Consider the following 17,698-nt stretch of genomic DNA (forward strand, 5'->3'; position numbering starts at 1 on the left):
TATGGAACGTATAATATCAACTCGACCTTTTAGAACTGGCTTTCAGTGTGAAAAGTAAGGGTTAAATATGTGATAGTGTTTATAATGAGGCTCAACTAAGCCTCAATGGTCACTATGATAGTAAGTTCGAATGCATAAGGAGTGTGTGACAAAGAAAACAATCAGCTGTAAGTTGCTTCTTATGTTTGTTATAGTTTATGCAACTTGCACTTTTTTGTTTTCTATTTAGAAAGAAACTTTTCGATGGGGTATAAGAATTTTATTTTGGGAAGCTCATTGGATTCTGAAGTTCGAAATTAAAACCCTTATAAAGAATCCACCTCCATTTACCAAAGAAATGGTACTCTATCATAATTGTTCTAGCAACTGTGGTTCTTCTGCGTGCAAGCAAATAATTAGACATAGATATGTTTATGTCTGAAAGAGACATAAACATAGTAAATATCTGATGATTTACCATGTATATAGACATGTCTGAAAATGACGACCTGGTAACATATTTATACTACGTCAATGCAGCCTCCGCCTACCACCTATGATGATGTATTCAAATCAATATTTGATTACACTGACCATCTATTCTCATTAGTTCGTCCAAGGAAGCTTCTTTATATGGCAATTGGTGAGCACTAGTTAATATATGTTTTCTATGATCATTTCTATTGCACTAGAATCAGATTGGTAAATTTGACTTTTGTAGATGGAGTTGCACCAAGAGCTAAAATGAATCAACAACGTTCTCGGCGCTACAGAGCTGCAAAAGATGCATCTGAGGCAGTAAGATAATTCTCGTGTCGTCTAAATGGTTTCTAATTCATGATAATGGTGAATTTATTATCATGTTAAATCTGGTGTGCTAGGAAGCTGAAGAGGAAAGGTTGAGGAAAGAATATGAGGCCGTGGGGAGAAATTTGACCCCTAAAGAAAAGCCTGAAACTTCTGATTCAAATGTCATTACTCCCGGAACTCAGTTTATGGTGGCGCTTTCAGTAGCGCTTCAGTACTATATACATTCTAGGTTGAACCACAACCCAGGCTGGCGGTATACAAAGGTGTGATTGATTTTATCCTACATGGTTCCATGTCTCTGTTAGCCCTTCAAGATCAGATGGTTAATCCCTTCTGTATCTTTTTCCACAAATACTTCTGGGTTTCAGGGTACTTTGTCTCTCTATATTTATTTATGGGGCTGCATTGGGTGATTATTTGAAGGTTATTCTTTCTGATTCAAACGTGCCGGGCGAGGGTGAACACAAAATCATGTCATACATTCGATTGCAACGTAACCTTCCTGGTTTCAACCCAAACACTCGGCATTGTCTATATGGTCTGGTGAGTATTTGTCCAATTTTAGGCTTTTCATCATTTCAAACCTGTTGCAGTTTTCTTCTTTTCTTATTTGCACATTATTTTTGGTTCTTTAATCAGGATGCAGATCTGATTATGCTATCTTTAGCTACACATGAGGTTCACTTTTCTATATTAAGAGAGGTCAGTTAATCATGTTGCAGAACGGTCTTCATAACATTAACTAGTTTATTGCTACTGCTCAGAAAAACTAGTTTATTGCTAGCGGTGATCTATTATTTTACTGAGTTTACAGGTAGTTACACTGCCCGGGCATCAGGAGAAGTGTTTTCTCTGTGGCCAAGTTGGTCATCTGGCAGCTGAATGTCGTGGTAGGCAAGGTGGTGGGGATCAGAATGCAGTAGATGACACACCAATTCACAAAAGGAAATATCAGGTTGGAGAATTGACTTCCTGCCTTTTAAGTTCTGCAATTTTAAACTTCTTTATATTTTATTTGTCTTATTATATCTGAAATCATTCTCTGTCTTGGCAGTTCATCAATCTCTGGGTGTTGCGAGAATATCTGCAATATGATTTGGAGATTCCCAACCCTCCATTTGAGATTGACTTTGAACGAATACTAGATGATTTTGTATTTCTGTGTTTTTTCGTTGGCAATGACTTTCTTCCACATATGCCAACATTGGAGATCAGGGAGGTATGTCTGCGGCAGGCAGTGTGATGTGTTTATTTGTTGCGAGTTAAGAATTTACTACAGTTTGCACATGTCTTCTTCTTAGATACTGATTGTAAATATTTCGTCCATAGTTCTGCCATAAATTTGATTAAGAAATGCCCATTCTTTTATCAAAAAAAAAAAAAATCTTGAGCATCTTAATACTGACTGACAACCCTGCCTCTTTTTTTTGTTCTGCTTCTTTTTAATCTAAATCATAATGCTTGTTTTGCTACTTCAGGGTGCTATAAATTTACTGATGCATATTTATAGAAGTGAGTTTGCTGCAATGGGTGGTTATCTTACTGATGCGGGTGAGGTAATTTCTATAAATGGTCTATTTGTCTGTGTTCAGTGTGCAATATGATTTCTGTACACTGTTTGATTGTCTGCTACTCATGAGAATCTTTTTATTCTTTTGTATGACAAACAAATGGATGGGTTTTTTTGACAAATCTAAATAGCTTTGAGTAGTGGCTTTGAAATGAAAAATGCATCCGGTTCATGAAAAAAAATTAAGTTAAAAAAATTAAAATTTAAGCCGCAACCCCATCTTCCTACCGACAACATCTGGATTGCTGTTTATCTGTTCCTTTTTCATATAAATTTATGTTCGTTTTTTCCTTTGGCAAGTCCTTAAATATTTCAATGTAGATAGAGTACATGTGTTCTCATCATGAATATGAATTTTAGAATCTAATTGCTATGATGCTGAAAGAAGCTTGTGTAACGACTATCCTACTTATGGTTTTTGTTTTTATTGTAAATTTTATTTATTTTTGTCTTTTGTGAGCAATGGGGCACCATAATAGTATTATATGGTATATCAAATCAGAAATAGATGGTTTGGAGCGCTTTCAGATATTGGGCTTATTTAGTATGCTTTCACACTAGTGTGGCGCTGTCCCGCTATATATTGATAGTGCTTCTGTGCTGCTGAATTTAAATACCATGAGCATGACTAGACAATATTATTTTCTCATAAAGGACAACATCAGATAATGCTAGATACTGTGTGTTTGATGGAGATCTTTTATTCTGTCACATGTCCTTTTTTACATTCTTTTTTCCCCTAATGTTCCTGACCTGCTTTGCTTGCTTGTTTAAAATTGGGCTTGTGCTCACTTTAGATGACCATGTTAATGTGTGTCTATCGTCTGCTCCCTTTCTCAGTGTCTGTATGTTCACACAGATTTTTTTTTTGGTTGTAAAAGATCTACTTAAATAGATAAGTTAAAAAGCAGATAAATTTGCGTGGTCTTATATGACTAGGTTTGGGCCCTGAAAAAGAGGTTGGGGCTAGGCTTTAGTTCCTTTGATTACCTATAAAAAAAGGGCCCTATATTTGGGCCATGGTTGGCCTGCAACATTAATGTTTTGGACTGTCAACTGCCAGCTTTGTCTGTGTCAGACCTTGCTGAATCTGATATACTCCACTTCATCCATTCATTTGATTTTTGAAAATTTGGTCTTTGTGATTATTCTATGAGAAGCTTCTTTATTTTGAGCTTTTAAGTGATGTTCATCATCATCATCTTCGCCATGATTATTTATTTATTATTGGTATTGTGATTATTCTACCAAAAGCTAATATCATCACTTTTTTGTCATCATCATAATCGTCAACATTTTTGTCGTTTTTTGTTGTCGTCATCATCATCATTATCAATTTTCATGATTTATATTATTTATTAGAGAAAAGTCTACATGCCCCCTTCAAACTTTTTTTTTTTGATAAGTCTCCCCTCAAACTACCACCCAATTGACAATGTCCTCCCAAGGCCAAGAAAAAGACAAAAATGACCCTAGATGTTTTTCAATAAGAAAAAAACACTAATCAATTTGAAAAAAAAATTAAATTAAAATTTTTTCTTTATGAAAAGAAAGATTTAAAAAAAAAAAAATTATATTAAGGGTATTTTTGTCATTGGGGGGACATTGTTTCAATTAAAAGTTTGCGGTGACATTGTCAATTGAGTGGTAGTTTGAGGGGTGTATGTAGACTTTACCCTATTTATTATTTGTTATATGTTTTGTGAGTTCATGATGCTATTTTCATGGTAATTTTATCCCTTTGCGACTTTGCCATTGGAATTCTGTGCATTTTTTTTAGACATATGGTGTCAGAAGCCATGCTATTTGTAGTTAACAACATACTATTGTCAATTATTTTATATCTCCAGGTTATGTTAGATAAAGTAGAACATTTTATCCAGTCTGTTGCTGTTAATGAAGATCAAATCTTTCAGAAGCGGACTCGAATTCAGCAGGTATTCTACTTTCTCCATGTTTCTACTCATTATCATCACTCATCAGTATTGTTTCCCTACCCATTGGACCGTTGTGATACTATTTTTTCCCTGGAAATTGAATATTATTATTATTTGTTCAGCCCACTATCTTTTCTTGTATGCTTGGACCGTCTCATTGGTCAGAAAATCTGATATTCCAACAAATTGCATTTAAATCCTTGGTGATTATTTGACTTGTATGGAATTGTATTAATCTGCCAGTGCTTCTCCCTTGCATGCATTATTTGGCCCAAAAATGGAAAGTTTTTTAAGAACTTATGTAATAGTTGGTTTTTAGGTGTGTAATCAAAACTAACTTAATTAACTGTTAGAAGTTGTAAGATTTTACTGTAAGTAATAATTGAAAATGTAACGTTTGGTCTAGCGGTATTATTCTTGCTTTAGGTGAATAAGGCCCAAGTTTAGCTCTGGGAGTGTCCCAGTAAATGGCTGACATGAGGAAATCACTCTAGATAGAGCTTAATGGTGAAGAGGGATTCATATAACTTATTCCAAGTAGTTCTGTGGAATGTGGATTTGCGGACCCGACCAAAGTAGTTAGCTATATAGTGTTTGTAACATCTCATGTTCATTTGTGTAAATTACTCATGTTTATGAAATCTCAGCCATACAAAATTAAGTGTATGGTCATGATCTTGCAGTACCATAGTTGGATGCATCTGCATTTATAGTGGGTTGATTGTACCGGTAGGAGCAGAGCCACCTATTCAACATTATCCACGAGTCATGTTTACCATCATGAGAGAAACTAATTACAGTTTGTTTGTGCATGAGAGAGAAAGAGAGAGCCTTTGCTAGAAATAATTCCATGGATTTCTAAGCTACTTTCTGGAATCTGGACAATTGGCCCTTTTCATGGAAAGCAACTGGTCAGTTATTGCTGCTGTTTTCGCCATTGCCACTTGTTGAGCCCTTATCATATAAAATTTAGGCAGCACTGCATTTCTCTGTACAAGATAGCACAGGGATGTTTGGCTGCAGAAATTTTGAATTTTTATTTTTATTTTTATTTTTTTTCTAATTTGTATATAGACATGTAATTTATTTCTGGTAGTGCCAATGTGAAATTGGACTAGTTTTGTGCTTCTTCCGCTATTTGTTCTTCAACAACTTACTGTCAAGAATAGGAATAATAAGAATTGGTTGGGACTTGATGTTGATGATTTATTGCAGGCTTTTGAAAGAAGAGAGTCTTCTGAAGAGCTAGAGGCACCAGTGGTAGACAAGGTCTGTGATCTAACATGTGTAACAAGATTTTTGCATTAATTTTACTCTGGATTCTTGAAAACTGGTAGACTCTGAGCTTTCTGGCAGATTCAATTGCTGGAGCCTATATACCAACTAAGGTTGAGCGATTATTAGGTGTATAGTCATATATACCAGCTATGAAAATTCCACGTAGATTTGTCTCCCAGATAGAAGGCTCCTTGAGAAAGGAAATTGATGCAGGAATACAATTGAGGTGGAATTGTTTTTATAGTGAAGGACAATTCAGAAATTGATACCTTGAAAGTATTTGAATCATAAGGAGCCCTTTATTTTGAATTCTTTCATATCATTTAGTAATATGTAAAGAATTCATAGTGAACCCTGTCCAGGCTAGTAGCCTAGTAGCTTTACCTCTATCTGGAATACATTTAAATCAGATATTTATTCCACAATTACTCGCTAAAAAGAAAAAAAGAAACGAATTGGTCAATTATTGATTTAAAATTGAAAAGAAAAAATGTCTTATCATTCTATCACATTATGAGGTTATGAAGAGAGAGCAATGTTTCAACAATCTAGAGAAAATCCCACATGGAGTTTTTCTTTGATGTTGTCAATAATGAGCTACTAGGAATTTTGATTTTTTCTTTTGGCTAAATGAATGAATATGATTAAAAACTACCAGTGTTATTTATCCCCTCTATTGTCTTTTACTAGCATGTCACAGACATCCAAGGCTGATGTGTATTTTTTTTTCTCCCTACCATTATCAATTCTTTTGGATAATTTTTGTGCTGCTCGTCGTCTTGGATGATCTGGTTAATTTTAATGTATTTTAACGCTATGTCCACCATGAGTCCCAAGTTACCTTAAAATGTGGGAATATGCTGTCACCCTTCCTTCAATAACCTCTTATTCCATTCTGTCGACCATTGCAATTTCTTGTTAACATTGTTAGGTGTCCGTATATGGTGTGAGTTTGTTTTGTTCCATTGCTTTGCTCCGCATTTGGTTGATTACTATTTTTCCATAAAACATTTGTATTAATGGGATCCCACTTCACCGTGGGCCTGCAAGATGGGCATGAAAATAGCCAAAGAACCATAATCCAGTGATTTTAGTTTTTTTTTTTTCATTGTACTTTGCTCTTTCTTCAGGTCAAGCTAGGGGAGCCTGGATACAAAGAGAGGTATTATGCCGAGAAATTTAATGTATCAGATCTGGAGGAGATTGAGAAAGTTAAAAGAGATGTAGTAAGTTTTATTTGTTCTTACAATTTGCCATTACAATTAATTAATTGATCTCTGGTGGTGAATATAAGTTATTTGTCTAAATCAATACGATGATCCTTTCTTTTGTTCTTTTTTTGATAAGTAATGTAATGCATATCGAAAAGTGTAAAGGGGCGCCGCCCTAGTACACCCTTCTTTTGTTTTTGCCAATACAAAACTGCTACTACATTTAATGCTAAAACGTTACTGCAGTGCTTTCATCATTTGCTATGCTGAGCATGGTAGAATAGTGGTTTTTTTAAAAAAAACTTCTGGGAATAAGAAATATTGTCGATTTAAAAACGATATGTAAAATCAGCTGCTGAACATATCCATGTTTCTTAGGCCATTGAAAGGCACAAGAAAATCTTTAAGGAAGACCAAAAGGAAGAATATCATTAGTACTGTATGACAACGCTGAAAGGGAGGACCATGAATTATGATAATAGCCAACAAAAAGAAAAAAAATGGGGTGCAGAGACACAAAACTCTAATCTGAGTTATTTAGATGCTGAAGAAAATCATTCAATTATAATGATCGTTGTATTTTACAGAAGTTGAGATATTTTATATATGAGATGTTCTCTAGAATTTCAGGAGGGATCACGTTCCAAGCTTCTTCTTTTTTTTAAAAAATAAAATAAAATAAAAATAATATGGAGTTACTTCATTCTATTGACGTTAGCTACTCTTTATATGATTAAATATTCTCTATCTTCCTTTGATGCTTGCAAAACTTTTAGGGAACAAATTTACTTTTCATCTGAGACTTGCATTTACAACTGATACCTTTTTTTTTTTTTTTTTTTTTTTTGGCCTTTCTTTTCTGTAGGACTGTTTGACGATTACATAAGGTCTTTACATAGGCTATTGCTAATCCTTTTCCTATATAGATTAGGACTCCTAAATAATAAAGAAAAGTAATTAAAAGAACGTCTAAAGTTAGTCGAAAATGAAACTCTGCTCAACTTAACTAAGCATCATTTCCAATTAAATTGGGGTTGGCTGCAGCGTTACACAGTGATAAGTGAGAATGTACTGCAGTGTTACACCTATCTTTATTTAAAACAATTCAGCTGCAGGCCGAAGATGGATGGTCTTAACTCTGTTGATGACGATGAGGCTTTGTGGTTGGAAAGAACCTTTGAGGAGAGTGAGGTCCTGGAAGTGGTGAAAGCGTTGAATGGTGATAAGGCCTTGGATAATACACGAGATTATTAGTTTCCCCTTAAAAACTTAAGGGGAAACTAATAATCTCCTCTACTAGCTGAACAGCGGCAATCTAACCTTAATAAACTTAAGGGGAAACCAGTAGTCTCCTTAAATGTTAAAATGAACTCTGTCCATAAGTCTCCCCTTAAGTTTTGGAGTCTTTATTTTGTTTTTGTAGTTTCCTTTTTTTTCTTAATAAGTAAATCAAATTTATTAAAGTACAAAAGGGTGCAACTCATTTACACAATAAAGAGTATACAAGAGAAACTGAACAACAAGAATCTAACCTAAATAAACCTAAAAGGGAAACTACACTTAAACCCTTTAGCTACCACTCAATTTGCAATATCTTTCAAACTTAAGTTGCAATGTCCTCCCTAAACTTCTTAACCCTTTCACTTAGCCCCTTCTGTTAGGATTTTCTGTTAGATTCACAAGTCACGTATGATACACGTGACTCAAAAAATGACAATAATACTCCTACATCAGGTAAAAAAATTCAAAAAAAAAAAAAAAAAAATACCATGGGAGCTAGTCGTGGGTCTCCATGGTCAATATTTTTTTACTTTTTATTTTTAATCTAAGAGCATAATTGTCTTTTTCACGTTAGTGATAAGGGGTATAATGGACATTTTATGTCACGTGCTCATTTTTTGTTGGATTTAACAAGAAATCCTAATGGAAGGGGGTTAAGTGAAAGGGTGTTTATGGAGGGAAATGAATGACAGAAGTTTTGAGGACTGTGAGAGGACTTTGGAGAAGATCAAGTCATTTTTCTTCAAAACTTTGTATTTTTGGACAGTTGCTTATGTTTCTCCTTTGTCAATTAGTTATAATGATTTTCTTGTCATTTTTTGTTCCTTCTAGCTATGTGCTTCCTCTTGTATACTTTTAGTGTACTTAGGTGCGCCTTTACGCTTTTAATGATAATTATCAATTACTTAATCCAAAACAAAACAAAAAAAGTAGTGGGTAAGGTAGTTTGGGGGGAACAATGCTAATTAGGAGGTAATTGGAGGGAGGTAGGTGTAGTTTCCCTAAACTTAAATACTAAGACCCAATGGTAGCTAAAGTAGCCTATGAAGGATGCTAATTAGATCCCACATCAAAACTAGGCTATATTTTCTAGTTACTTTTATGGTTGATCTTGTTTTTCTGAGAGCCCTTTTTGGCTGCATCATCGTTCTTTGTGTAGTTGCTTCTTACCATGAGAAAGCATCTCTACATTTTGAAACTCTAATATGATTCTTTTTTTTTTTTTTTTTTGTCCTCTGAAAGAAATAAAGATAAGTAGAATTATTAGTAAATTTATAAATTAAACAAATTTAGGTAAAGACTTTTATCTTTTTAAAATTTGTTACATAGAGATAACAAACTCTCTTATGCTAATTTACCTACCCAAAGATATAGATTTTTATTAACAAATATCTTTTAAAATTTTCTTATGAGAATTTTGTGCCAAAGTAAACAGTGAGTGGAAGATACATGCACCTAATCAAATATTTGTAAATCAGTTTAAATTCTATACTGATGTTCTGATATTCTCTCTAGGGCGATGAACTCATAACCTAGCTATATGATCTTTAGAGATTAAAATGTGTGCGGAAGTCGGAGAATTAGAGACATATTTTTTTGTAACTTACATTTTTACATTTTCTTTTGAGTTAATTACATTTGATCTATCGGTGATTTGGGTTTGTTTGATCTACTAAATGATAACTTTAAAGGTTGCACTTTACCCTCCTGAGATCACATTGTTTCATGTTCTTTCAGTCTCATTAAAATTTGCATGTGTAAATCACGTGCATCAAAAAGAAAGATCAGAGATTACAATAGTGGCCATATTCCAATTTGAATACGTTAGAATACAAACTATTAGACCTCTAGTAGTTTCCCTATTTTTATTTTTTGAAATGCGTAGTCCACACTGTTTTTTTTTTTTTGTTTGTTTTTTTTGGGGAAGGAGTGTTATTTATTTGGGTAAAGTATGCTTATTTCTTGATAGAAATTGTGTTTGGTATTTTTAGTAGCTGATATACCATGTAAAGGTGCCATTAGCATCTTTGTTCATATGGGCTGACCGCTTTCTTTTCAGGTTTGGAAGTATGTGGAAGGTTTATGTTGGGTCTGCCACTATTACTACCAAGGCGTTCGCTCCTGGCAATGGTCAGTTTTGGTGTTTTCCTTTGTTTTTCTTTTTTTTCCTTTTTTTGGGGGGGGGGCGGGGGACCTTACCCTCCACCCTATTGTTATGAGTGTTGGAGGTGTTGTTTGAGCTATTGCAATTCAATTTGTATTGATAATGGAACTGTTATGCTTCCTTTGCCTCTTATTTCTCGTCTCATTAAAATAAAGTTGATTAGAATGCACTTGGATAGATAGGTACATTCTTGAAGCTATATATTGGTGTTGAGGCTTTGGAGTGAAAGCAATGTTAAGTCATGGTTGAAGAAGAGAAAGTTGTCTAGAAAGACGTTGCGATTGGTTCTTTTTAGAAATTGAAAATTTTGAGAACTTGTGTGCACTCTATAGGATCCTATTGTTATAAGCTCCTACAAATCAGCCTCTAAAAGCGACGAGACATGTCCTTTAAGCTATTAAAAAAGCATGTGAGAAGCACATGCTATTAAAAAAACATGTGATTTTCACATGCTAAGGAACACATGCCACTTTAGAAGTTGGTTTGTGTTTTACTGCCTATTTCAGACTTTTCAAAAAAGAAGTTGGTTTGTAGGAAATTTGTGTCCTTGTTATAAAGGTTTACCAAAGTAAGTAGTTATAATTTGCCAAATTGTTAATCCTCAATGGTGTAGAACTATCTTAACTGCAGCGGTTAAAGAGTGCATCTTTCTCTCTCATTCTCAGCACACATTAAGATATAGGATAATATCTCCTTTTTTGGCATGCCCTGATGACGCCGGAGTGTTCCAATGTCCGTCTGTTAATATCGATACCTAGATCGCACTGAAGGTTGCCCAAATCCCGGCATCATGCGTTGATGTGGGTTTTCTCTGGCGGGGCTTTCTCAAGCCGGGCTCTTCTGCGGTTCAGGGCTGTTCTCTTCCAGTAGCTCTCAGTATTATCAATCTGTCATGTTCTCATACCCAGAAGTATGGATTTGGTCTGTCTTCGAAGATGGTGGTTAGTGAGGGGGAGGATGGAGAGGTTCCATACCCCTTGGGTGATTTTCCCGCTGCCACCCTTTTAGATTGGGCTTTGCTAGGGGATGAGGGGATCAAAGACTCCATAGAGGTTACCCCTTCAAAGGTTAAGGGTAGAAGAGAGCTTCTGAATTTGGAATGCTCCATTAACTATGATGCGAAGGGAGCATCGTCTAGGCGTAGGATAGGCAAGGCTCACTCTTGTGCGCGATTGAGGATTTTGGGCTTTGTTGTCTTGTGGGTTTTGGGGTTATGGGCTTTTTGGGTTGGATGGGTTGTGGGTGTTTTTAGTGTTTCTTGGGTTTGGGGCTTGTAGGAGCTCTCTATGTACTTCGGGGTGCTTTACGCTTTATCTATAAAATTTTACATTACTTATCAAAAACAAAAAAATCTGCTTTTATTTATTTATTTCTTCATAAGGCATAGAATACTTTCTTCATTATAGTTCTTTGTTAAAACTTGTATCTATTTACTGCCTATTTCAGGTTTTATCCATACCATTATGCTCCTTTTGCTTCTGATCTTAAAGATCTTGTTGAATTGGAAATAACTTTTTTCTTGGGGGAGCCATTTAAACCCTTTGATCAACTCATGGGAACTCTGCCAGCTGCAAGGTCTTTTTTTCCTTCTTTTTTATTTTTTTTATTTGATAAATTTAATAGTTATGTTGGTATTTGAGTTCATTGAAGATGGAACATATATCTGCTTCTTTTTTTCTTTTCTTTTTTTTCCCCTTTTTTTTTTTTTTTTTTTTTTTTTTTTTTTTTTTTTTTTTCCCTTTCTGCTGTCTATGGTGGTGGGTAAATTTGTTACTTACATGTGACAGTTCAAGTGCTCTGCCGGAAAAATACAAAAAGTTGATGACTGACCTGTCATCACCTATCCTTAAATTCTATCCTTCTGGTAAGATAGATTGTTATACAGTTTAACTTGAAAAGATTTGTATCGTTTCCAATATTAATCAGGGTTCCTTGTGGACAGATTTTGAGGTTGACATGAATGGCAAGCGCTTTGCATGGCAGGTAGCTTCTTGTTTGTTATTAAAAGCGGTTTGGTATTTTTTTTCTATGCATCTTTGACAAAGTGATGGAAGTTATATGGGGTGTATTTTGTGGAAAACAGGGTGTTGTCAAGTTGCCATTCATCGATGAGAAGAAGTTGATCGCTGCGACAAAGAAACTTGAAGAAACTTTAACGGTCTGGAAGAGAGGATTTCTTATATGTGACCTTTTTTACAATTTACATATTACTTCTTGTTTCATGCTAAAATCATTTAGTAAATCTCATTGATGAACTACTTTTATTTTCTCCGAATACATTAGTTAATCAATCATTATGCCCACCATATTTCTGCTGGATGTGAATTGTTTGAAATCACGCAATTAAGGTTCAGTTTCATTGCAAGGAAAAGGAAAGAAAAAGTAAAATAAATTTCTTGCATTTGATTAGCAAGGAAAGTCTTTTAATACACCACTTTATTACTTTCCTGTGACTGGGCCCCATGCAAATTCCATCCTATATTTTTAGTAGGATGATGCATCATGGGAAAGTTGACTCTTCTTCAACAAAATTCTCTTGTAAACCAAAGGGACAGTGCAAAAGATGATTTCTTTTCTTTGCAGTTCCTTTTCAATCAATTTGCTTGAGACCCACTTTCCTGTAGTACCTGCTTCTGTCAGAATTGTCACTTTAGAGTCTTTTTCACCAGCAGTAGTTTCAAGCAAGGTGGGATGGCTACAATTCATGAATCATTAGGGCCATCACCAGCAGCAAAAACATTGATGATGTCAGCATTTTATTTTTCATGTTTTGAATGCTCAAGTGTTGCTCATCTTCTAGCTGGTATATGCAGGAGGAAGAGCAGGTTCGGAATAGCGTGATGTTTGATTTGCTTTATGTACATCGTGCTCATCCTTTGGCTCAACATGTTTTTTATTATTATACAATATGTTCGCATTTACCCCCACACCAGAAATTTGTTTGGCCAATTGACATAAATGCTAGGTTGGTTAATCTCATTATATGTAATTATCAATTTTGAAAAATTATGATCATTTGCCATCAGGAACATCCACTGTTTTAACTACTTGTATCTGTTGCCCTTTTCAGTGGTGGAATGAATGGATTCCTTTGGTTATGTGAGAGAAATGGAATGAGCAATGTAGTTCGTTCCCCTGTCAGTGGATTGCAAGACGTTGATAATAACACAGTCATGTAAGTACCCCTCGTACTATAGTAGTCTGAAAAGTTTAAGCTTCGTGACTATTCTCACATCACATTTTTGCCTTGCAGCAATGTAACATATCTTTTGCCTAGCCCCCATAAACACATTCCAGAACTTCCGAAGGGTGTAGTCATACCCAAAAAGGTATATAGACTCTTGCTGCTAAAATTGCTTGTTAATTGTGAAAAGTTCCAGTTATCAATCCTTTGGATTGTGTTTAATCCTTTAAATGCATGAAAGAAAATGGACCCTATTGTTGTTGGTGGGAAGAATTTAAATACTTCTCATCCGAGTAACATGGAGATTTGACCCTGCATATTTATTTAAAAGATATTATTGGAACACTCATCTTGCCCTTTTTTTTTCATGGTTAATAACACGACAGACATGTATTAGAATTGCCTATATCCTTGTAGACTCCTTTGTTTGATTAAGGGAGACCCTGCTCTCCCCTGCTCCCTGCTTATATGCTCTTAGCATGGCTGCAGGAAGAGTTGTCATCAAGTTTTTTTTGTTTTGAAATGTTTTCTTATAATATCATGTGCCCTATGCGTGATGATATTCATTACGCCTGCAGATTTTAACACCTATCGATATTAAACCGTCCCCTGGGTTATGGCATGAAGACAATGGTTTCCGGCGGCACCAAGGCAGAGAAAGGTGAGAATGTATTTCCTAAGCAAGTTATGGTAAAATTTGCATGGTCTTACTTTATGTTATTCTGTTATTTATGTCCCTCTTTGGGGACTAGGTTGGGATAAGTGTTGGAATAAAAGACCCTTCCTTTAAGTGGAAGGTTGTGCTTTCACTTTCACCTCCAACGTCGCAAATAGAAAATAGAAAAGTGAATACCAACTGAAGTTTCTAGTATTTGTATGTAATGCATCTGTTTGCAGGCCGCAAGTCCCTGGAGCAATAGCAGGTCCATTACTAGGAGAAGCCGCTCATCGCCTTGTAAAGAACACACTTAACATAAAAACTAACAATTCATCCTCTGGATCTTTTGAGCAATCGTCACGTCAAAACTTCCCAGGCAACTATACAGTCAACAGACAGAGGCCGGCTGGACCCTCTGGGTACCAAAGGGGCTTTACTGGAGACCCAAATTTTTACCCTGGACAGTACAATAATTTTCCAGGGATGATGGCTAGGCCTAGGCTTCACCTCGTATCAAATGGCATGCAAGGCGATAGACAGAATCTTAGGACACAAGATAGATCACAACATCTAGAAGACTTCCACGCCTTGACAATAGAAGGAAGTGCGAGAACTAGACCACCAACAGTGATGTCATCTCCAATGATGTCAATTGGTATGCCAAATTTAGGACACGCCACAGACCCACCTAACAAGTTTGTGCAGAACATGGGGACTCCTCCAACACCGCCCCACAAGTGGATCAATAGAGCACCAGCTGCAAATGGTGGAATGTATAACAGACAACAAGAAACTGCATCTTCTGGAATATATGAGAAGCAGGTGCAGGTGAAGAAGGTTTATCAGGTTAAAACTCGCAGCCCCAATGATATTTCAGATTCTGGAAATCATTCCCAGGATATTGGAATCCATTTCCAGGATATGCCACCTTCTGGAAACCTGCAGTGATGATTATGGTTTGGATCTTGCCGGTTTCCCCATAGTAATCTCTCTACTGAGAAATGCTACACAAACTTTCAAGTTTACACTCCCAAATGCTTACTTCCTAACGTGAATGAAAATCAACATTGGATTCAAAATTCACTGTGATCCATCCAAAATCCAATGATGATTTCCATTGGCATGTCAAGGGGTAAGTATTTGAGAATGTAAACTTGGGAGTTTGTGTACCATCTCTCTTCTGTACCATTAGAGAAAGGTTTGAGCCAGTTGGGATTACAGAAGTTTCATTTCCGAGTTTGATGGTTCACGACAATTTGTGCTGGCCAATGTACATTTCCCCTTGCCAGGTGATCGGTCCACCCAGTTCGTGGCCACAGGAACTGATGATAGAACTTGAGTACAAGCCACAGAAAATTTGGAACAAATGGTTGGGGCATTTTTCTGGATTCTGGCTTTACCATTTGGACGTGGACTCACTTGAGCTATTTTAGGGTCAGCTTAGCTAATGGGTTGTTAGAGACGACTGTAAAATAGACTTGTTGGTTGCCATTGGTTTAGGGTCATAGGAAGCATCAATCTGTCTTTCCATTTTGCTCTTCTTTGTAATTGTTTTTTTTTTTTTTTCCTCAAAAAAAAAAAAAAAAAAAAAAAAAAGGTAGTCAGCAGGAAGTACTGATTCTACATTTTAGTCGGCATAGAATCTGATCTTCAACCTTATAGATGGGAAGATGTAATCAGCGATTACGTTGTTTCATTCTGGGTGAGTGATAATATCTATCTACAGCTTTGGAAAAACGAAGGAAAAATTACACTTAATCAGCCTCAAATTATTACTCAATTTGTAATGTGTTTTTGTTAACTTAGACCTAACCTATTGTGACCGCATGTAATGTAGATGTAAAATGACTGAATATCTCTGAAATTTATAGAAATAATATTTTGCTTAGATTAAAAAAAATCACTGACCATGAATATGAAGTTAAGGCCGGGTATGGAGATGATCCACGGCCTCTTTTTTATTTTTTTTAAAAAAAGAATACATTTTTATTTCCTATCTTACTTGATGTGTTTTGGTTATTTTGGGTCACATGAAACGCATGTGACCTCTCCATTATAATTAAACAGAAAATACTAGTAGGAGCCTGAGAGGTAGCTGAAACTGAAAGGGGTTGGCAGATGAGTAAGGTATGTTGCAAATTTTAAAAGTTTGAAAGGAAGGTCATTGTAACGTGTAGTTTTAAAATAATAATAATAATAAAAAAAATAAATAAATAAAAAATAAAAAAAGAAGAAGAAGAAAAGACTACTTACTGACGGGTCACTGCTGTTCACACTTTTTAAAATTGCATGTAAATCCTGGGATTTTCGGTTGGGAAATGGATTGTTATTTGGAAATGGTCGAGACGAAGGCCATGAGAGGGAAAACTGGCTACGCAAGCTGAATTTCGCAGATGGCACTTTTTTTTTATTAAGATTTGGGACAAAAGTATTTTGTTCTGCCACAGTCCGAGTGTCCAACTGTCCATGGAACACAAGTCATTTGAGTCATATAAAATGAATTAAGGACGACATCAGCATCCCTACTAGACTCATCAATTTTTACTACCTAAAATGGTTAAATTTTTTATTTTTTTAGTTATCAATTTTTTAAAAGTATTCTCAACGGGCATCATCATTTTAGCTATTCACTCTTACTATTTTATTTAAATATTATTATTATTATTATTATTTTTTCTAAACACCTATATTTTTGAATGTTTGTCTTTTCTTAAGGGTTACATTTATAGATATTTGTTTTATTCTAACTGTCATATTTTTTAAAAAAAAAAAAAAAAAAAAAAGAAGGGGGAAGAGAGTAAAAAAGAAATATAAATAATTTTTTATTCTTTTGGTGTTAACAGTGCTCACTATAAACTTTTTTTCACCAAATTGACGAGTCTGCTGAAAGCTCCTTTTGACACTTTTCACCAAATTGGTTTACCAAACTACCTAAGCCTACTAAAGATGTGGCAGAATTGGCGAGTGGTGTAAAGTTGTATCGTTTCATTTTCCAAGATATCCGTGACTCCTTTTCCCCTCCGGAGTCTTTTGCTTCCTTTATTCGGTGATAACTAACAATTTTTTTTTTTTTTTTTTTACCCTGCATTTTATGGGATAACCCTTGGCCGACTTAAGAACATGATAAAAACAGGCTCTCTATGATCCCCTCCAGGCTCCAGATGGCTTCTTCCTGTTCTTGTGCACATTCAAACCTGGTTGGCTTGTCATAAATTTATTTTCCCAACAATAACCATGGGAAATTAGTCTCCGTAGTTAATCTAAGAAACTCAGGATGCATTGGACTGTAGTGTCTCAGGCAGCAACTTGAATGGAAAAACAGCAACATCATTGATTTTTGTCTACATTTCCAGGTCAGCCCTATTCTATAGGGTTGTTCAACCACCACCTCTTAAGAAGTCTCAAATATAAAGCTGATGGTCCTTTCTTAAAGGACGAAAAACAAGCTGGAACAGGAGTACTGGTCAAAGAGGGATTAGCAATTAATCAGGCTATGCTTGACAGCTATGGTAGCAGCTGTCCCATGGTCCATGTTGAAACTGATTCCAAACAACTATAAGCAATCTGGAGGGAAATTGGGGGTTGAGGACCCGATAAATCCCCACTTATCAGAAATCGATGAATTT

The 17,698-nt window shown here is 35.5% G+C and overlaps 1 protein-coding gene across 1 annotated transcript; it reads left to right on the forward strand.

The window, feature by feature from the left end:
* Positions 1 to 519: 519 nt before the first annotated feature.
* LOC132170313 (5'-3' exoribonuclease 4) lies at positions 520 to 15,960 on the forward strand (the record flags this gene model as incomplete). Its single annotated transcript, XM_059581241.1, is given in 21 exon segments — positions 520 to 622; positions 701 to 777; positions 861 to 1,052; positions 1,213 to 1,332; positions 1,429 to 1,491; positions 1,604 to 1,744; positions 1,844 to 2,008; positions 2,268 to 2,345; positions 4,210 to 4,296; positions 5,512 to 5,565; positions 6,705 to 6,800; positions 10,126 to 10,196; positions 11,677 to 11,805; positions 12,018 to 12,094; positions 12,173 to 12,213; positions 12,314 to 12,388; positions 13,044 to 13,195; positions 13,301 to 13,405; positions 13,484 to 13,559; positions 13,993 to 14,075; positions 14,312 to 15,960. Coding segments are annotated over 21 exon segments (2,694 nt in total), but the record flags the coding sequence as incomplete, so codon positions are not given.
* Positions 15,961 to 17,698: the final 1,738 nt, after the last annotated feature.

Source organism: Corylus avellana, chromosome ca2 (genome assembly GCF_901000735.1).
Source record: "Corylus avellana chromosome ca2, CavTom2PMs-1.0".
In the NCBI taxonomy this organism is placed as follows: domain Eukaryota; kingdom Viridiplantae; phylum Streptophyta; class Magnoliopsida; order Fagales; family Betulaceae; genus Corylus; species Corylus avellana.